Source organism: Hoplias malabaricus, chromosome 5, assembly GCF_029633855.1.
Source record: "Hoplias malabaricus isolate fHopMal1 chromosome 5, fHopMal1.hap1, whole genome shotgun sequence".
Taxonomy (NCBI): Eukaryota; Metazoa; Chordata; class Actinopteri; order Characiformes; family Erythrinidae; genus Hoplias; species Hoplias malabaricus.
In genome coordinates, this window is record NC_089804.1 from 19302775 (window position 1) to 19323425 (window position 20651).

The 20651-nt window shown below is 46.4% G+C and overlaps 2 protein-coding genes across 2 annotated transcripts; one reads left to right on the top strand and one right to left on the bottom strand.

Moving 5' to 3' along the window:
• The first annotated feature begins 59 nt into the window (after positions 1 to 59).
• Positions 60 to 17561, top strand: dennd6aa (DENN/MADD domain containing 6Aa). Its single transcript, XM_066671785.1, has 21 exons — positions 60 to 158; positions 1759 to 2011; positions 2783 to 2821; positions 3054 to 3096; positions 8096 to 8208; positions 8501 to 8581; positions 9660 to 9765; positions 9952 to 10031; positions 10117 to 10176; positions 10275 to 10330; positions 11517 to 11639; positions 11760 to 11855; positions 12436 to 12530; positions 12829 to 12894; positions 13927 to 13991; positions 14086 to 14175; positions 14286 to 14339; positions 14456 to 14565; positions 14783 to 14885; positions 14970 to 15044; positions 15138 to 17561. Exons 2-21 carry the CDS (start codon positions 1787 to 1789, stop codon positions 15267 to 15269), a joined length of 1812 nt encoding a protein of 603 aa, XP_066527882.1. The 5' UTR covers positions 60 to 158; positions 1759 to 1786; the 3' UTR covers positions 15270 to 17561.
• A 1102-nt stretch (positions 17562 to 18663) lies between these two features.
• LOC136696333 (ADP-ribosylation factor 4-like) lies at positions 18664 to 20562 on the bottom strand. The gene is made up of 6 exons (XM_066670637.1): positions 20359 to 20562; positions 20035 to 20115; positions 19753 to 19862; positions 19300 to 19371; positions 19093 to 19218; positions 18664 to 18974 (listed from the first exon to the last, which is right to left on the bottom strand). Exons 1-6 carry the CDS (start codon positions 20423 to 20425, stop codon positions 18888 to 18890), a joined length of 543 nt encoding a protein of 180 aa, XP_066526734.1. The 5' UTR covers positions 20426 to 20562; the 3' UTR covers positions 18664 to 18887.
• Between the last annotated feature and the right edge of the window lie 89 nt (positions 20563 to 20651).

Consider the following 20651-nt stretch of genomic DNA (forward strand, 5'->3'; position numbering starts at 1 on the left):
AACAACCAATCAAAGAGCAGAACAGACCACAGAGTTAACTAATGGCGTGCTTTAAAATTAAAATAACAAACGAGACCCAATGTTTTCTCTTGTTGCCCAGCGAGAACGATCAGCCACAAGATTAAAACCACTACCCGTTGTAATGACAGCAACATTAGGTAAGATTTTGTGTTTTTGCTCCCGGCATCCCCCTACAATTTCAGAATGTAATTCACATTTACAGCACTGTCCTGAATTCAAAAGATTCAGGACCAAAAGACCTTCCCTCCAAAAGATACATGGTGCAGTTTCTGCAGTGCTGAGCCCAAACTAGCAGTGACAGATGCTCTACTCTATTACAGCTCAGAGGAGAATCACAATTATTTTAATGAGGAAGCCGTGGCCTTAAAGTTAGAGAAGCGAGATTGAGGCTGGAGGGTCCTGGGTTCAGTTCCTGAAGTGCCCTTGAGCAAGGCAACTAACCCCCAAACTGCCCTTGGGCGCAGAGGTGGTTGCAGCCCCCTGCTCCGGCTGTGTGTGTGAAGTATTGCTCACTAGTGTGTGTTTGTGTGTTCACTAAAACAGTGCAGAGAAGCAATGTCCTCCAGTAAATCAATAAAGGTGTTTCTTATTCATCTTCTTAAAGCTGTAATATTAAGGTAAAAAATACTACGTAGTGTCACTGTAACTAAGGCATAAACTGTGATTTTAGCTGTTTTAAGCCAGTTTTGCAAATAGATGACTGAATAATCAGCACTTATTCACTCAGGCATCCACTCAAACACACACACACACACACACAGTAGCTGAGGGTCCAAGTTCACATGAGTTTATCATGACTTTATCTGTCTCCTACACTGGGGGGTCCTGGGTTAAAGTGAGCATCTGTCAGACCCAGCATCACACGCAGGAGTCAGAGTCTCAGACGAGTTAATCCTATTTATCTCCTGGGTCTTTATAGAATAGAATTTTTAGAATTATTCCCTCCTGATATTCATCAAAGTGCTGCTCCACTACTCAGAGATTAAACTGTCTGTGATTTACTGTGACCCTCAAACATTCAACCTTCCACTTTATCATTACAGACGTTCAGGAACAGATCTGTCTCAGGGTCAATAATCAAATTAATATGTCACGGTCCTTACACTCAGTTCAATATACAATAAAAAATATATATATAATAAAATAAAACTCAGGTATTCATTTGTTTTCATTAGGGATTTTATTGGAACACACCATATTTCAACTGAATGCCTTGTATCTAGAATGAATCAGTGAATGATGTGCTTTTAATATTCTCTGTATCATTGTATCCTAAAGCTTTAAAATGAACTTAAAAAGTAAATGATATATGTGTGTGTGTGTGTGTGTGTGTGTGTTAGTGTTGTTAAACCTGTTTGCTAAAATAATGCCAACAATGTTATTATTGTTCAGTAAAGTATCAATATTTTAAGAACAATGCCTTTTAGAAATAATAAATACAACACTCATTTATTAGACACAATGAATTTAATTTCACAAAAAAATATAATCAAAAAAACTTTTTTATTCGGTGTATTTTACACAAAGCCCTGAAAAATACCCGATCAATAGACCATACCCACACCATTAGGTCCAGTGTGTTAACTTCAGTCCAAACAGTTTGGAGATCTACGCAGTGTACACAAAACGGGGCGAAACGTACACTCTTACGTTGCGTAGCCAGTGTCCTGAATACGGCTTGACAGTGAGCTAGGAAAGTGTAGCTACGGCACCTGTATGGTTTCTCCCGCGGAGCAGAGGACGGAGACCCGGTTCTGAGTCGGTGATGGCCGTGCGGGGGTCGGATGACCTGGAGGAGCGAATGGAGGAAGAGGAGCCAGAGCTGAGAGTGTCTCCGGCGGAGGAAATGCCCGCAGACGGGCCCGCGGAGGACGATATTGGGCCGGAGACCGAGCCTGACCCGCTGCTGCTGCCGTGGGACCGTTTCTCCGCCTGGCTCCACTGCATCTGTGTGGTCGGGTTCGACCTGGAGCTCGGGCAGGCCGTGGAGGTAAAACATGCACCCAGACGGGCTTCTTATCTAACAGTTTCTTATTCAAGTTCCCATTCCACCTTAAATGTGTAGCGATTCCTTACGGACATTTCCCATTCCACCTTAAGTATGCAGCGGTTGTTCTGGAGTTGGACGCTAACTCAGCGTTATACTGAAGCCTTATTCTGTTCCACCTTAAATGAGAGAACAACGACTGCTGCCAGTTTTAATGTGGAATGAAGAGTTAACGAAGGGACACCTTTAGTCTGTGGAGGTGTTTATAAGAGTTAAAGTTAGAGAGGGAAGCGCTGTTAGTCCGGGCTCCTGTTCAACTCTCACCACTGCGGCTAAAGCTAAAGCTAAAATTAACACACACAGGCGGAGGAGATTGTTAGATGCTGTTGAGGAGAAGGTGGTGTGTGTTTATAGCGGTTAGTTGTTGATAGAGTTTTACACTGTTCCTCTGGAGGCCAGTGTTCAACTGTGGGAAGTTGACGTGTGTCTGAATGGAACTGTCCACAGGTGAAATTTTGTGTGTGTGAGAGAGAGAGAGTGTGTTATGAGGTGTGTTCCTCCTTGTGTCCAATGATTTTTAGGCTCTGGGCCTGTCTCTCTGCTCCCGAACAGTGAATAAATGACAGAATTAATGTCTGAGATGTTGTTTATGAAAGATTTTTGGCCTAAAATAATATCAGTCTGTTCCAAAACTGGGAGATTTATGAAATGCTTTAAATATATTTTCTTTTAAACTATTCCTCAGGTGTTAACTGTGTAACATTGATTTTGCAGGTTATTTATCCACATCACTCAAAGCTGTCAGAGAAGGAGGTATGAACAGATTCGTATTTATTTCATATTTGATAAAATGTTAAATATATTAGTACTGAAAAGATGTTTATGGTTTATTTGTGCGAGTCGAGGCGGTCGGCATGTGGTCAGAGCTCCAGATGTTTTTTAACACGTCAAATGTTTAATTTGAATTTTCTTGGACTTTAAAATGTGCTGCATTCCTGTGAACTCTCAGAGCTGAGGCTGATAACAGTTTCCTTTCACATTTCAGAAAACCAGCATTTGCTACTTGTCCTTCCCGGATTCCAACTCGGGTAAGATCCACGGTTCCGCTGTGAGGTTCTCTTTCTTTTGATAAAGAGTGTGTCCTGCGCTCCCCGACAGACCCATCCTCAAGGAGCAGAACCTTGTGGCGCATTTCCACTGCAGGAACCCTACTCTACTGTACTCTAATCTATTAAAGTACTGTCCACCAGGTGAATCAGGTCCTGGTTCTGGAAGCGTGTTCTTGTTTAGTGGCTGTTCTCTCGTGGTTCAGAGCGAGTCGAGTAGGGACTAAACCGTGGCGTGTAAACCTTGCAGAGCGCTGATTGTCCAGAGAGAGTCGTCACTCTACGCCACGCAACGCAGACGACCAGCACCAACTCTCCATCTGTAAAATCTCCAGCTGCAGCAGAGATCACGTTTGTTTTTATCTGACTCACGACGGCAGCTCGTAAAATTACGCCGTGGTTTTTGAAGAGGTTCAAACGCTCCTTGGATCATGGCAATACACCATGAGTGAACACCGCTTAACGTTACCGTTGTCGTGGTTTCCAAAGCCCGCTGTTCCCCTTAGAGACGGGGTTAGAGGCGACACCCGATACATTTCAGGGGGGAGCTGTGGGAAACCAACCAGGGACCAAACAGAGAGTAGAGTCACTGCAGTGGAAAAGCCTCATCGTGTCCCAGATGTTACTCAAGTCCTTTGTCCTTGTCCCAGTTGGTGTTAAATTAAGGTTAGTGAGGATTCAGGGGTCGTGATCCAGACGGGGCTCGTTTGTTTCCGTTTTGCAGTAAGCAGTGATTTTATTTTTTGACTTGTCTGAAAAGGCAGCAGTTTTTAGCCAGTTCTGAAACCCCAGACACTTGCATTGGGCACTTACAGAAGCAGATCAGTCAGTTAATCAATGGATAATTAGAGTGAGTGTTTATTTGGACAGGTCTGGGCTCAATGACCAGTGCTTCTCAAAAACAGTTTCCCCCCCTTCGGTCCATGACTGGACTGTAATTATCAGTAATGTACTCCGTTACCTAAGAATGGACCTTAAGTCCTTTAATATAATCACAATGACAGCTTAATACAGCCGGACGCTGAGGTGATGTCCTCACTGACAGGGAATTTATTTACTGATATCACTCTGTCAATCAGTTAATGACCCGAAACGACGTGAACGACAAGCTGCTTAATCTCTGCTCTTAGGAAATGGAGACTAAATCTAAAATGTGATTAAAATTCACTTGACAACCGTTTTTAAAAGCAGTTTGTGGCTGCGAAGAAATTCAGAGTTTCAATCTTTCACACCTGTAGAGGGCGACAGGGAAGCAGATGAGCGAGGGTTTCCATAGCGACAGGCCACAAATCCAGTCGATACTTCCTGTACTCGATGCAAATGCCTTACAACATGACAAAATGTAAAGATTGATCGCGACTGTTCCTCCGACCAATCAGAGCAACATATGACCCGAGACCCCCGCCTCCCCCACATCGGACCCGCCCACAGGAGACAGACCTGGAGCGCCGTGAGCATGCTGTCACCCTCTAGTGTTAACACAGGGTGAGCAGCTCATTCAGCCATGATTTACCACTGAGTTCACTTCAGTGTGAATCGGTTTGAGTAATAAATCAATAACCCAGATTTGTTAAACAGTATTTAGAGTGACTCTAAAGAAATTACCCAGGAGGCTTTTTGGTGGCTGTAAATGATGAGGATCCGCTGCCCTCTGCCGTCAGAGTTAGAGCCGGTGTAGAGTTTGTAATTCTCTGGCTTTCAGGCCATGATTTAACTTTATTTATGTTCACCTTGTCTCTAGAGAAAATCCCTCGTGCCGTGTTACTGTCGAGTCTGTGGCTGGAGTGCTGCCCCCGCCCCTGGTGTGTATTATTTATAATGGATGTGGTTGTGGTGGTTGGAAGGGCTGCTGTTCATTATTTATTAGCTGTTGTTATTAAATGAAGACATCTCTCTGACATTGATTGTGTTTATTAAGGTGGGTTTCTTGGATGTTTTTAAAGATTATTTTTACACGGTGTGAAAACATACTGCGGCGACGTTTCATAAAGAATCCACTGAAGAGAATGAAGCAAAATGACAGAGAAAATAATGTACGGTACATTCAGGAATATCCTGCCCTCTCCTCACCGTTCCGCGAGGTCTGTTTTCCTTAAGAGGATCTGATGCAGTATTCCAGGGAATATCCGCACTGTTGGAGCGGGAAGAATCGATATGATACTGATATCGGATAAACGACCGATGTCCTGCTCAGTGCCACGAGAACAGCCCCCGACACTACGTGACTTTACCGAACCACTCTGCCATTGGTGGAGACATCCAGGGGGCGTGGTCTGTGACTTTATTTAGGAGGCGTAGTCGCTCTGTGATGTTGATGTTACTGCAGTCGGATTTTTTAATCACAGAATGTCAGCTGTTATTAACTGAGTAAATACACACACAGACTCGATCAGCAGGTGTGTGTGGGTGTGTGTGTGTGTAAACAGTGGGCAGTGTAATATGGAGTGTAGCTTCATTAACAGGGTAGTGCTGCTCTCTGTGCTTCACGGTGTTCCCCGTCTCCTCTCGTATCCGGCCCCTCTCCTCTTACTGAAATGTGATAGCGGTGTGTTCTGGGCGAAGGCTGTATGCACTTACTCTTGGCATTTCGGAGTTGACACAGTTTGCAGCGGATCACAAAGGTTTTATGAAACACAAACTCAGTCAGTAGATGGAGATTACAAAATGTCGAGGTTGTTCTTGTGGAGCTCAGGTCGAGTAAAAATATTACGCACGGTTCCTTTTAAAATGTGAGGCATGTTGTTGTTGTTGTTGTTATTGTTGTTAAAAGTAAGGCAGAGTATTGTTGGTGAAAGTGGGCCTCCACTGGTCGACAGGGAGAGAGCAGACAGCAGGGTCACGGCCAGGGACCAACAAACTCTCAACACCGTTTATAAAAGCTTTCTTTAAAAGCTGGGTTCATGGATAAGAGCCTGAAGAGACACGCAGAGGAAGGAGATTTTTTAGTTTTAAAAGTGCTTCAGTGAAAATATAAATAGAAGTGTGTCGTAGAAAACAGAGCTTTATATTTATCTTGTTATTTTTAAGGTGTGTGTATGTGTGTGTGTGTGTGTGTGTGTCTCCTCAGCTGAGCGCTGGTGGAAGGCGGTGGTGTGTGTGGGTCTGTAGTGATGTGTGGAAGCGCTGGTTTGTATTCGCGGTGCTGCAGCTGATGTCGGTGCAAAGGCATGTGGGTCGTCATGGAAACTGAGATCCTCCTGTGAAACTGGACGTGCGCCGCACCGCCCTCCGCCTGCTCCCCACGTCCAGCCCGAGACCGAGCGCTCAGCGCAGAGCCGTCCGGAAGCAAGCGAATCTCTGATGGGTTCAAGATGTGGACTGAGCGTGACTCAGGAGCGTTTCCTGAAAGCTCACACGCTCAGAGATGTCTGAGATGCGGGTGGGGCACGTGCTCGGTGTAGTGCCTGTCTGTCGGGGGCGTTTGTATCTGCTGTCGCAGGTTAATGGTCCACTGAGCTGTAACAGGACTGTCAGTACTACTCTGGGCTCAGCACTGCAGAAACTGAACTATGTAACTTTTGAAGGAGGGTAGGAAACCTATCTTCTCCATTTGCCTCACTATTGATTTCAGTACAGTGCTGTAAAAATGAGTTACACCAGGGGGTGCCCCAGAGCCAAAACACCAAATGTTACCTAGTGCTCCTTTAATGTAGTTGTTGGTCGAACCCAGACTCAGACAGAACTAAAGAGGCACTGTGGACAGAGCAGAGGACAGAATAATCTTCTCAGACTTGATTTCAGTGTAGTTTCCTGTACCACTTCCTCTGCACTCCTCCGTCAGTCAGTTAATGAGTTTGGTACAAAGTGTACGGATTCAGGACGGAACCCCCTTCAACCTCCGCAGTGAGCCGTGGCCAGATCCAGGGTTGTTTATAGATGAGGATTGTTTATAGATGATGCTGAGCAGAAATTACTGTAGGCGCTTCCTGCGTAGGACACTGCGCTCCCTCACTGAGCTGCGTCCAATGAGATTAGACAGAGCGTTGTGTAAATACTTCCTTTTATAAACCCACTGAGTGGCGTGGACAGGGTTAACCAGGAGGATGAGGTAATCCTTTCGTCACGCCCTGAAGGCTGACCCAGTAATCCCTCTCCACACACACACACACACACACACACACACGCTCTCTACTTTGCCTACTCACCAGTTTGACATCTCTGAACAGAACACGGCCAGAACCTCTTCCTCAGAATCAGAACCCGCCCCCCATCTGCTCTCTTCTCTGGCTCCACTTTCAGCCCAAACTGAGGACAGGGGCTTTTTGTTAGACCTGGTGTAACGTGTTTATTGTTTTTAAAGCTGCTCTCCTCTGTGTTTCTCTGTATCCTTATTCTGCAGAGGGAGGTGAAGCCCAGAGAGCGGTTCGTCTTCACTCTGTAGCACTGAGCAGTGCGGGTTTTACTCAGTATTGATCCAGAAGGTATCAGAATTGCAGTGTGTTCTTCATACGCTGATGTTACCCTTCACTAAACTCCACAGACCCACTGTCTCCGGGGTGATCTGCAGGTTTAGGACATGTCTCACTAGCATTTGGAGAGTTGTGTGGTATGAATGGTACTGTTTTATGTAGATGATATGGTTCTTAACAGTCCGTCTCAGAAGGTGGTGTCAGTTAAATTCACTCAGATGTGTTTTTTAGTGTATTTTTTACTGTCTGTTCTCACAGCTGTTCAGACTTTGTTCCGTTTTTCTTCTTTTTTAGTTGCTCCTCCCAAAACTGAGATGGTAACTCTCTGTGTGATATTCAAGAAAATGAATATGTTTTTATCAAACCTCCTCCTGTGTGTGTTATAAATATTACAGGGAGCGCGAGGTAAACTCCAGCCACAAAGAAACACAGCTTTCCTCCAGAGCGGCTCGATGTTGTGGTGTGTGGAAAGGGAAAGCTAATCGTGTTTTCCTGTCTGAGCCGCGGCATTCCACAGATGTTTTTGAGACCGATGACTTCATGTGTTTCCTGTTTCCTCTTCCTGCTCCCAGGTTGCCTTGGGGACACACAGTTCTGCTTCCGTTTCCGGCAGGCGGCGAGCCGGAAGTCCTCGCTCGGATGTTTTCTGGACCATGTTGACAGAGATGCACCGGTTTGCCTCAAGGTCAGAGAGCAGTGGTCAAAAACGCAGAAATGATTCTATGATCTCACACACACACACCAGCAGGCTGTAAACAAGGCAGCTCTTAGTTCACTGCAGGGTATTCGCCTCAGCTCCTGCGTGGCTGGTGTCCAGAAAAGTTTGGGAATTCTCAATTAACCCCAAGTGTTACCCAGATCCAGACACACACCAGCCGTCCGGGTCTGGAATTGAATACCCTGAGGTCAGAGAGGGACAGAGATGCTGTGGTGGAGGATGATGTTGATAATGATGATGTTGTTCTCTCTGCTTTCAGAAGGACCAGGGTCATTTCTACGGTTACGTCTATTTCAGACAGGTTCGGGATAAATCGCTGAAGAGGGGCTACTTTCAGAAGGTGAGGTGCCAGAGCTGATTTTCTGAGACTTCCTGTGCCCTGGAGGAAGCGCTGGAGCTCAGTTTACACTCGTATTGTAGTAGAGCTTTCATCACAGCAGTTGGGGAAAAGGCTGGTGATATTAGCACATGGGGAAACACAGGATCAGCTTGTGTCTGTTAAATGGAACCCCTATAGACGGGCTGGTTTATCTCTCTGTGATGCTGTATGGGATTTACTGAACGCTACATTAGAGGGATGATGACGTCAGGTTCCTCTCTAAGGGTGTTTGTGTTTACCCTCATAAAAATAGCAATGATTTCAAATTGGGAAGATGCATGTCTTCCTCCTGAAGCATGTGATAAAAGTGAAACAGCCGGTGGTGTCCCCGGATTGTAGCTAAGTTTCACTTTGACTCTCACAGGGAAGTGACAGCTGAGCTGAGTTCGGGCTACTGTCAAACACCAGAGCCCCAGTCAGACTTGATTCATCATATTCAGTTCCCTGACAGTTCTGCAGTTCGTACCCTCCAGAGGCTCATCTGCCAGAAGCCAAGACCCACAGAGCAAGTCTCAACAGCCCATAAAAGTGCCACGTCGCTGTTTTCATTAGTGTCAGCTCTCTACACTCCAAGAGTAAGAGTGCGGTCCATGCTCCGTCTCTAGTGAAGGTTATTCACTCCCTGAGAATAGAAACAGGAGGGCAGATGGAGCGCGGGGTTCTGTGAGAGTGTGCGGTGCTGTCTCTGTTGGTAATTCGCTGCTGTGTGAGACGGTAGTGATTAGTTTTCCTGCTCCGAGGACTGGTTATGTAACCTCTGGCTGAGATCAGGAGTTCAGATTAGGATAAACGCTAGCAGCAGAATCCACATCTCACCTGAGACCTGGCGGGATCTAGATGGACGCTGGGTGGTAGTCGCTCCTGTTCTTTACCTGCGGCCAGTGTTTTTGTAACTTCCTGCACCTAGGGCTGCCGTTACTTTGAGCAGTGGTAGGTTTATTCCTCCAGTGATGTAAGTGCCCCACTGCCTAGTGTCTGAAATCATATCTCGTCCGTTTAATAAATATTCGCTCTGGCTGTGTTTGTGTTTTGGCCACAGTCTCTGGTTCTCATCAGCAAGCTGCCTTACGTCACCTTCTTCCACTCACTGCTGAAGCTCATTGCCCCAGAATACTTTGAGAAACAGGAGCCCTGTTTAGAGGCTGGTGAGTAGAATAATATTTAAGGCAACAATGAGAGAATGAGTAAACCTTACTGGGTGTTTACTTAAAATACAACAATCTGGCAACGTTACCTCAGCAGTCTACTGCCAGAGTTCATTTGTTAAAGGAAGAGCTGCTGAGCTCATGACAGAGCTTTTAAGTTTGTTTAATATTTATCTCTTTTTAAAGCTTGTAATGACATCGACCGATGGCCAACGCCGTGTCCAGGGAAGATCCTAACCCTCCCGATCATGGGTGTAGTAATGAAGGTAGCTCTTACATGATTCTTTTAATTTATTTATTAATCTTTACCCGCTTTGTCACACATCAGTTAATTAACATTTTGTTTCTCAGCTCCGTATTCCTACGTGTTACGACAAGCCAGGAACCTCGCAGCTCATACAGTCCATAACGGTAAGAAGAATGTGAGCCCTGCCAAACCCGCAGGCTGTGATCTAGAGCTGTTTTCGAGCTCTGTTCTGTTTGTAACTCGCTGCTTTTCCTCGCTGCAGAGTGACAGTCTGGTGTCCATCGTCCTCCCCACCGTCCACGAAGTGGATCTCTTCAGGTAAAATCTATATGTCCTTTCTTGTTATTTAAACCAGCTTGTGCCATGTCCTGTAGTATGCACTAAATTAGCCTGTACTGCCCCCTGCTGGCAGCTTTGTGGAGGCGCAGTGTCTCTGCTGGAAGGCTGCCACATCACTGTTTCCGTGACCCGAGTGTTTACTCGCTGCTTGTGGCTGGTTGCTGAGAAACCTCGGCTCTAAAGAGAGCGGTGACTTACAGAAACTCTTCACTGCGCTGAAGAGCTTCCAGATCACCGTCCTTTCATTAGCGCAGTCACAGGAGAGGAACCTGCCCTCAATATATTTTACTAAAGGGGAATCCTATAAGACTCTTCACTGCAACTGGAATCGCCCTTTGACTGTGGGCAGCATTACGCATATAAACCACGTCAGGACAGGATTGTTCCTGTGGTGGGCTGCAGTGGACTCTACAGTGGACAGCTTTGTTTAACTGGAGCTCAGTCCCTGCCAGTGTTTAAAAATCTGAGTGACTGGAAGTTACACTGTTACATGGCCTGTAATGAACTCGGAGCACAGACAGGACTTGAATAACAGCATTTAGCATATGATCGTGTCCAGAGCGGCTTACAGAAAGGCTTTGTGTTTGTCCAGGTTTGTGTTCCAGCGAGTACTAAACAGTTTAAAATCTCCTTGAGCTCAGACTCAGAGCAGGAGTTGATGCTGACTCTTCAGGTGCCGTTTAAAGAGCGGGAGAGAGATGTCTCTGTGTCAGAGATGAGTCTGGATACTTGTCTTCCCTGTGTCCTGAGGGATGGGGGGGGGGTCGAGGTGGTGGAACTGGAAGCTAGATGGGATCAAGGTCCAGATCGGCTCCTGACCACTGCTTAAGCCTTGTAAAAATATCAGTTTTAATGTGATGCAGGCAGCTAAAGGAAGCCCGTGAAGGAAGCAGCGGATGGGCATGGGTTCATGCGTGCCCCTGAGCGCGACAGTGATCTCAGCCCCTGTGGCCTTTCTCCATCCCCTTCCCTCTGACCCGGGTCCAGACGAGGAACGAAGCCAACACAAGCCCTTCTTAGCAACATCGGGATTCTCCACTAACGCTCCCAGAGCTGTGCAGGAGGAGCTCGGCACATGAGCAGAGGGCTGTGTGTTGTTGGAAAAGGAAGCGGCAGCAGTGTGAGAGTGTGTCAGTGATCTGTGGTCTGTTCTCTCCGGCTGTAGGTGTTTCTACCCCGTGTTCTTTCACATCCAGATGTTATGGGAGCTTGTGCTTCTGGGTGAAGCTCTGGTTGTTATGGCTCCATCTCCGGCGGAGTCGTCCGACACCGTGCTGGCCTTAGTCAGGTGAGTAACAGCCCAAGCCTTCAGTGGTTCACCTGCTCATGGACACGCATCTCTATCCTTTGGTTTTTTTTTTCACCTCATTTCTCTCTCTCGTCTTTTCCTGTTCCTTTGTGATACCAGTTGCATCGCCCCGTTGCGTTACTGCAGTGACTTTCGGCCCTACTTCACCATCCACGACAGTGAGTTCAAGGAGTACACGACCCGAACTCAAGCTCCGTGAGTATGAGCCTGTCCTCCCCTCGTCACAGCGCGGCCCCTAAGGCTGCAGATACATTCCCAGAGACACATCACCGAGCGTTCAGAGAAAGGGCCGCTGCTTTACCTCAGATCTGAACTAATTTGGAGGACGTAGATAAGACAAGGTTGTTTTTATTTAAGTGCAGGACTGGAGCAGTAACCCACGCTCACCCCCAGCCAAACCCCGTCCCAGACCCGTGACTGACGGGTCTACAGGAGAACTACCACTGATGCACTGTAATGTTATTAGATACAGAGACTCTACTGAGTCCAGAACAGGAACGAGCAGTGCCTGGTAGCAGTAGGATGAGTGTGTAGGAGCAGGTCCATCAGAGCAGCCCTCAGTATGTGACTTGGTGATATCTTTGATAAACTACAGGAATGTGATGTTGTTAATGGAGATGTTTGATCTTGTTTAGTGTAATAATTAAAATATTCCTTTTATTAAAATACTTTAATCATTCCACTTTGATTTGATTAAAGTGCTGTGAATTATGAACTATTATTTATTCTGATATTAATGTAGTGTTAATGTGTGTGTGTGTGTGTGTGTGCGCAGGCCGTCTGTCATCTTGGGCGTAACAAACCCCTTCTTTGCCAAAACTCTTCAGCACTGGCCTCACATCATTCGAATAGGGGACATGAAGCAAACAGGTGACTTTTAAAATCTCTTTACTGACTTTGATGGGACAGTGTCCCGCACCAGTCCGGGTCAGCACCAGCTCCGTCACACAGGCTACAGAAACTGATGGTTTAAAGTCCAGTAAACTGGAGCAGAACAGTGCCCTGTGAGTCTGGGAGTGCAGAACTTTTATAAAAGCAGTGTTTAGGGCTAATCTCAAGCTGGTTGTTAATTGTGATGCTGAAGTGGAGCTGTTTTCTAACGGATCTTTTTTTTAAACAAGATTTTCAGAATGCAGTTATAAAGTGTCAGTGTTGTATTCGTCCGCAGGAGAGATGGCCAAACAGATGAAGGTGAAAAAGTTGAAGAATCTAAAGACTCTTGACTCCAAACCAGGTTAAATATATTCTGCATCATATTAAAGCTTCAGTTAGGGCTGGGCCCCAATATTCAGCTATTTGTTCATTGGGTAGGAATTCATTTATAATTTTGAGATTTGCAAGATTAGCTTGCAGATTAGCAAGCTAGTTATCAGGTTAGTGAGGTAGTTGGCAGATTAGCAAGCTAGTTATCAGGTTAGTGAGGTAGTTGGCGGATTAGCAAGCTAGTTATCAGGTTAGTGAGGTAGTTGGCAGATTAGCCAGCTAGTTATCAGGTTAGTGAGGTAGTTAGCAAATTAGCAAGCTAGTTATCAGATTAGTGTGGTAGTTAGCAGATTAGCAAGCTAGTTATCAGGTTAGTGCGGTAGTTAGCAGATTAGCAAGCTAGTTATCAGGCTAGCGAGCTAGTTATCGGGTTAGTGAGGTAGTTAGCAGATTAGCGAGGTAGTTAGCAGATTAGCAAGCTAGTTATCAGGTTAGTGGGGTAGTTAACAGATTAGCAAGATAGTTATCAGGTTAGCGAGCTAGTTATCAGGTTAGCGAGCTAGTTATCACGTTAGTGAGCTAGTTAGCAGATTAGCAAGCTACTTATCAGGTTAGTGAGGTAGTTGGCAGATTAGCAAGCTAGTTATCAGGTTAGTGAGGTAGTTAGCAGGTTACCGAGAGAAGCCTGGAGAGAGGGATATTAAAGCAGGGGTCAAAAGTGGATTTTGTTAGTGACAATAATATACTCCACCCCACTCCCTGAGTATTTGAACATTCACAGAATGCCCCGGCCGTGAATATGGGACAGACCTAGAGTCCAGCAAAAAAAACAATTCAGATGTTTTACGTAAACATTGTTCACTTTAAAACTTTACAATCCTGTAGCACAGTTCTGAATAAGGAAACTAACAGAAACAGACAGCTTTAAATATCTTTCCATATAAACTACTATTCAGTCTCGGAGATCCTGGTCTATCTTAAAGGCACAGTTAGAGCTCTGCGGGAGGTGGAGAGATGGGAGTGTTTGTGGGCTGTGTGTGTGACAGACGTCTCCTCTCCGCAGGTGTTTACAGCGCTTATAAACCCTTCCTCAACAAAGATGAAGAAATCCTCAAGCAGCTGCAGAAGGTCAGTCTGCTTCATCACAGAGCAGGAGGTGTTCTGTCGTTTCTAATCGTTTTATCAGGTCAGATGTTCTTACACCTGTTTATATTTCTTTCAGGGAGTTCAGCAGAAGCGTCCGTCTGCGGCCCAGAATGCCATTCTGCGACGGTATTTCTTAGAACTGACTCAGAGCTTCATAATCCCCCTGGTAAGGATTTCGAACTCCTCAATGAATCAGGATTCCAGATGTGACTGAATGCAGGGGCAATGTTTCTGATCAGCTGCTGCATCTCAGCGTGTTGGTGTTGTTTTTTTTAGGAACGTTACGTTGCCAGTTTGATGCCTTTACAGAAGAGTATCGCTCCTTGGAAAGTAAGACTTGGTTTTTTTCTGTGATCGTTAGATAATTCTGTGCTTCTGCAGCCGTCGCATTAGAAAATCCTTACCATTCCCTTCACTCTCCACTAATCCTCCTCTGTCCCTCGCAGAGTCCTCCTCAGCTGAAGCCTTTCGTCCAGGAGGAGTTCATGAAGACTCTGGAAAAGGCCGGACCGCAGCTCACCTCGCGCCTGAAAGGAGACTGGATCGGACTTTACAGGTACCACACTCTGGACGCTGGCTCCTCACCGAGCGGCAAACACAACAGCACAGTGAAACACGAACCTCAGCTTTGAACTGTGAGAGGTTCATCACAAAAATAAAGTGAAATAGAGGTGCTGTTATTATAAATAACGTACGAAGGAGTAGCCGCAGCATCCTGAAGTCTGTGTTTACTCCGGAGCGTCTCATGTTCCTCCTCGTGATCCGTCTTGCAGGCAGTTCCTCAAGTCGCCGAACTTCGACGGCTGGTTCAGGAACCGCAGGAAGGAGATGATGCAGAAACTGGAGGCTCTGCACCTGGAGGCGCTGTGTGACGAGGTTAGTTTGTGGCTCAGCCGAAGCCGAGTGTCTAAACGTGCTGCTGAATATTTGTAGCTGACGTTGGGGACTTGTTCTGTGCAGAATCTGCAGCAGCGAGTTCAGAAACACACCGAGGTGGAGACGGTGGACCTGGTTCTGAAGTTGAAGGACAAACTGGTTGGTGTTTGGTTTTCTTTTAACGCCAGGTTTCGTCTCAGCTGAGAGATTGTTTCTGTGGTTTATTTCTCTTTTGTTTTCTGCTCTGTTCAGGCACAAGCCGAGAGGGAGCAGCTGCCGGTGAGAGCGGGGACTTTGGCCAAACTTCAGGCCCACATCGATTCCGTCATCCTCTCACTTCCAGAGGACCTTCGGGGCATCCTGCACAAACCTGCCAGCCCCTGACCGCACCACGGACCACTGCGTAACCACGGCCGAGAGGCCCTGACTGCACTGTCCACAGAGAAGAGGGATTAAACAGCTTCTCTGTGGATTCAAACTGACTCTATTTCAAGTGCAATTGTTTCCTGTAGACCCACGAGTTCTGGGCCGGGTCAGTGCTGACATCGCTGAGCCCAGTGGAAGGAAATCGGTCCAGTGACATTTGCCAGACTGTATGTGAGAGAGAATTCAGAAAGCGATGAACGCTGTCTTTGTTCTTTGTCTATTACTTTGAGACTGACGTTGTGTTTAGGAACTTGGCCTTCTGTTTTTTTCTGGACAGAACCCACACAGAACCGCGCCAGCTCCCGGCTGTGCTCTTAGAATGATTCATTGGGGTCTCACGGTAATGTTCCCCATCGCTCGTTTTAACTGCTGGAGCTGTTTGGGTTCTGTTCGGTGGCCGTGGGCTGAAGAGAAATCACTCTGATGTGGCACTGATCGAATCATTAATCAGTGAAACGACTCTGAGCAACACTAATGTTTCAGGCGTTTTGTAAGTAGTCGTTCCTCTCCGGCTCTGAAAGGGAAAGTCCATTTCCAGATCTACATTTCTTTTTATAAACTTATTTACAGACTCCACAGAACGCTCTCGAACCCTGATCTTAAATCAGTGCCGGCTCTGTTCCGCTTCAGCGCCCCCCCAGAGCGTTGATCTGTAGTGACAGGTATGTCCTGTTTATTCAGCTTTTAACAGTGAAACCAAACGTGTTTTTAACTGACGTCAGCCTCGGTCCTGAACACTTCTGGGTGGAGGGGAGTCCCGGCAGCTGCACTGTGCCTTTCATTCTAAAGTGAAGGTTTTTATTATTATTTTTTTTTCCTCCCAGAATTCTCAGCAGTGTGTTTCCTGACTGAATGTGCTTTTCTTACTCTCACATACTGACCACTTCTGACCGAGACTGAATTAACCTTTTTTCTTTGTCGGCGGCACTTTTTAATATTCGCTAGGTTTTAGTCTCATGTTGTGATGAGGACCATGTGGAGGAGGATGACGTGGTGAGGGAGAGGAGGATGACGTGGTGAGGGAGAGGAGAATGACGTGAGTTAGCGGAGGATGACGTGGTGAGGGAGAGGAGGATGACGTGGTGAGGGAGAGGAGAATGACGTGAGTTAGCGGAGGATGACGTGGTGAGGGAGAGGAGGACGACGTGGTGAGGGAGAGGAGGACGACGTGGAACGGGGCTGTGGAGCAGGTTCCAGGTTCAGAGAACTTTCACAGTGAGATGCGCTGAGAGAAACCGTGCCGTGAACACGTATTTGATTGTGTAATAAACTACAGGAGAGTTAGGGAGTTCATGATGAAGCATAATCCCATGCCGTTTCCTGAGCGATCCTCACACTTTCTTCTCATGTGCCTTGTGGTAGGGAGCACAGTATGGAAGCAACCAAAGATCCTGACCTCCATCTCCGTGTGTTCATTGTGTGGTGGTGTAAAGGGAACTCGGGCCCTGATGTGAAGTTGGGTTTAGGGTTCAGTGGGTGCTGATAGGATCCAGACGTCTGCGCGGTGTAACACCTCTAATCCTTTCGCAGCTTTCAGTTCTCTGTAAAATCACGGAGGTCACTGGTTCTTCGGGTGATTTTTAAACGGCACAGTTAGAGCTGGCGTCCAAAGCCTCGTTCCGATCCGCTCTTTGTTTGAGGAAGTATGCTGTGGAGAGTGGGCTGGGGATTAGGCTCAGGACTGAAGACTCTAACCTGTAACACCTGGTTGTTGGACAACCTCATGTTTTATACTGAGAGAGGAAGTTATTTTAAGAGATGTGTGTTTTATATAAAGGTTTATTCTGTAATTCCCACCGTGGCTGGAAACCCGGACACTCCGGAACACTTTTCTATCTCCTGTAGTTTTGATCCGGAGCATTTCTGCAGGGAGTCGGTGGACAGTGGGTATGAAATATTAGAGTTAATTATAATGTAATTAAAAATGAACTAATTCTACTAATGGCACCTACAGAAGCACAGGTTTAAAACGCACCGCTCTGAGTCTCAGACGTCTGCGTTCGTATATTATTTTTCTATCAAAGCCATGACCACTAACGCTGCTCCCCGCGTCCGTCCGTCTGCGCTGCAGTGTTTCACGTCTCATTAAGGGTTTTAACTGTAAATAAACATTCAGAATTTCACTGTTCTGTGTCGACTCCTTACACATCACTGAACTTGTATTTATAGAATCACCTTTCTAACACACGAGGTCACTTTCCTCAGAGGGTAAATAACCCGAGGACAGAGGAGGAGAGAAGGGCTGAGGGTAAAGAGTTCCAGCAGAAACTGACCCAACCCCGGCTCTGACAGAAGGCCACGGTTGGTGGAGAGTAGGGGGCGGAAGTTCAGAGAAGTCGACTGGAGCCATGTGGAGATCAGCAGGGGCCGGTTTTTCAAAAGGTATCCGACGGGACTCTAACACTGTAACTGGATTAAACTTGGTCTACAGTGGGTTTTCAGTGGGGGGAGAGTGTTTGGATTCTGACGATTTGGATCTGAGTTTGTAATTCAATCTAATCTTTAACCGGGAGTAAATGCTACAGCAGGGTTTTTCTGAACCTCTGACAGAAATCTTGGATAGTTTTGATTCCAAATCAAATCAGGATCATTATCCAAACCTAGAGCTCTGGATTGAAGCAGGATTCACAGAGCTGGAGGACACACTGGGTACAGACTTGGACTGGAAATAAACTGGTGTTGTGTAAAAGTGATTTTAAAGCTCACACTCAAACATATTTACAAAAAAGCTCAAATTTTAGTCTTGTTTCATACAGAGCTCAGTGTTTTTCAGACAAAATTTAATTTAAATTAAAGTGAGGTGAGGATAAAATATAAATAAGGGGTTAAAATAGTGTTTAAAGTGTGGAGATGGAGAATAAAGGGAACAGTTTGTTAAAATGTGTGATTTAATTATTTATATTTTATTAACAAACAAAAAGGTCAAATTTGTCCAGCAGAGGGCAGTAGTGAGTATTAAATCACAGAAAACCCAGACCTAGAAATCCTTACCCAGAGAGACCTGGACCAGCTGAAAATGTTTTGAAAAACCGGCCCCTGGAGATCAAAGTGAGTCCGGCAGGGGACGCTGCAGCGCAGCTGAAGGAGGTTGAGGTGAACAGCTGCAGAGCGCCGACAGTCCGAAGGGGGGCGTGTGGGTTTGTTTGGTAGACCACTGAGGACAGAGTTGTAGTGGTTTAAATGGGATGAGATGATCCATAGTTTCAGAGCAGTGTTAGAGGTGAGAGTCAGAGTTTGTCTCCTGGTTCATACACAAGCAGCAGCCTTCCACCATTCGCTTCACCTTCGTTTACAATGAGGTAATTACCTTTTTAACGGAAATGAACAGCAAGGGTCTCTGATTTCTGCCCAGTTTATTTTTTTAATCATTGTCCATTTACAGAAACATACCAGACACATTCATAACCATTTATAAAGAACATCAGCACTATAAAAAAGTTAAAAGTATAAATATAGACTTTAAAATTAGTGATTTAAAGGTAATTGTGCAGAGATTTACATCAGTTCCACTGTAAACCCAGGTGCAGAAATAAAGTGCGGTCCATCGTTCTTCCAGTCGCTCAGCAGCACAGCCTTCTACTTCCTGGAGAGTTGAGTGGAGAGCCAGTCCAGCCCCTCGAACAAACCACTGCCGCTGACGGCGCAGGCGGGCTGGACATACCACTGGTCAGAGGGAGAAGGGGCGTGTTTTAGGTTCATGAAGGAACTTATCTAGAACCAGGAGCCGCTGTCAGACGAATGTGCTCAAATCTGTGCAGATTTTATTAAAAAAATGACTCACGTTTCTTCCCCTCATCGTGTCCAGCCCCATCCTCTCAGTAATCTCCAGCACTGGCATCGCTTTGGGTAAGTCCTGTTTATTGGCCAGAACCAACACCACGGCATCCCTCAGCTCGTCCTCCTGCAGCTACAGGACAATAGCAGAGATTATAGAACAGAACATCCTGGACAAGCAGAACCTACAAAACAACAAGGGGCTCAGACTCACCATCTTCTGCAGCTCCTCAGATGCTTCTGTGATTCTCTCGGGATCGTTGCTGTCCACCACGAAGATGAGGCCCTGTGGGGGAGGGGGAGGACAGTATGGTCAGTTCAGAAGCGTTTGGAAACAAGGGGTGTCCCTCCTTCGCTACAGTAACAGCCTCCGCTCTTCGGACAAGGCCTTACACCAAGGCCATAAACCCACATTTGAGGACTGTCCAATAAGAACCTCCCTCAGCTCTGTTCCCTCAGGTGTCGGGTGCCCTGTCTGTTATTGTACTTCCCCTACACAGCCAGCAGAGGTCGGGCGTCCCTAATCTAGAGTAGCACACTGAACAGCTCAGCTGCTCTGGAGTGCAGTTTTAACCACAAGCCCCATTCTTTACCATTTATTTTAACTGAAAAATAATAAAAGGTTAAAGGGTATCCACTGGGTTTGGAACGGGTCTGATCCACTCACGCTGGTGTTGTGATAGTAGTGTCTCCACAGTCTCCTGATCACGTCCTGACCCCCAACGTCCCACACCGTGAAAGAGATGTTCCTGTACTCCACCGTCTCCACGTTAAAGCCTGCGGTCAGTTACAGACAAAAACAATCAGACACTGTCCACACACACACACACACACAAACGTCTGTTCAAAAGTAAAGAACGTTTCTGCGGAGTGTGTCCAGTTCAGAGAAAGAAGACTGTGACTTTAATCCCGACTGTGGGTTGTTTATCGTGCTCTGGAGGAGTCTTACCCAGGGTCGGAATCGTGGTGACCACTTCCCCCAGTTTCAGTTTGTACAGAACAGTAGTCTTTCCTGCTGCATCCAGACCCACTGCAACAGGAGAGAGATACAGACTGATCAGATTAAACACACACACACAGTTAAACACCTCCTCCCCTATCATTTAAACTACAATTTCATCCCTAGGTGTTGTTGTTAAAGCAGAGAAACTGCTCTGTGGTGGAGATGTTCAGAGTTTAAGGTGGAATGTACAGTTAGAGAAGACCGCTTCAGCCTGGCGTTGTTCGGAAACAAATCAACGAGAGAGAGAGAGAGAGAGACAGGGTGTCTCACCCATCAGGATCCGGAGCTGTTTCTTCTCTGTGAAGCGGAGGAAGATGGAGGAGATGATGGTCCCCATTCTGAAGCTGACGCAGGTGAGTCTCAGGTTCGTGAACGCTGCTGTCTCCTCGCGCCGCTCGACTCTGTTTATACTCCGCGCTCGAGGCGTCACTTCCGCTTTGTACAAGTAAACAACTCCACGCGCGCGCTGCTCCGCTGGAGAAAGACACGTCGCCGCGGAATCACGTGCTCAGGCTCTTAAAGCTACAGCGCTTAAAGCTACTGCCCCTTAGAAAACTGCCCCC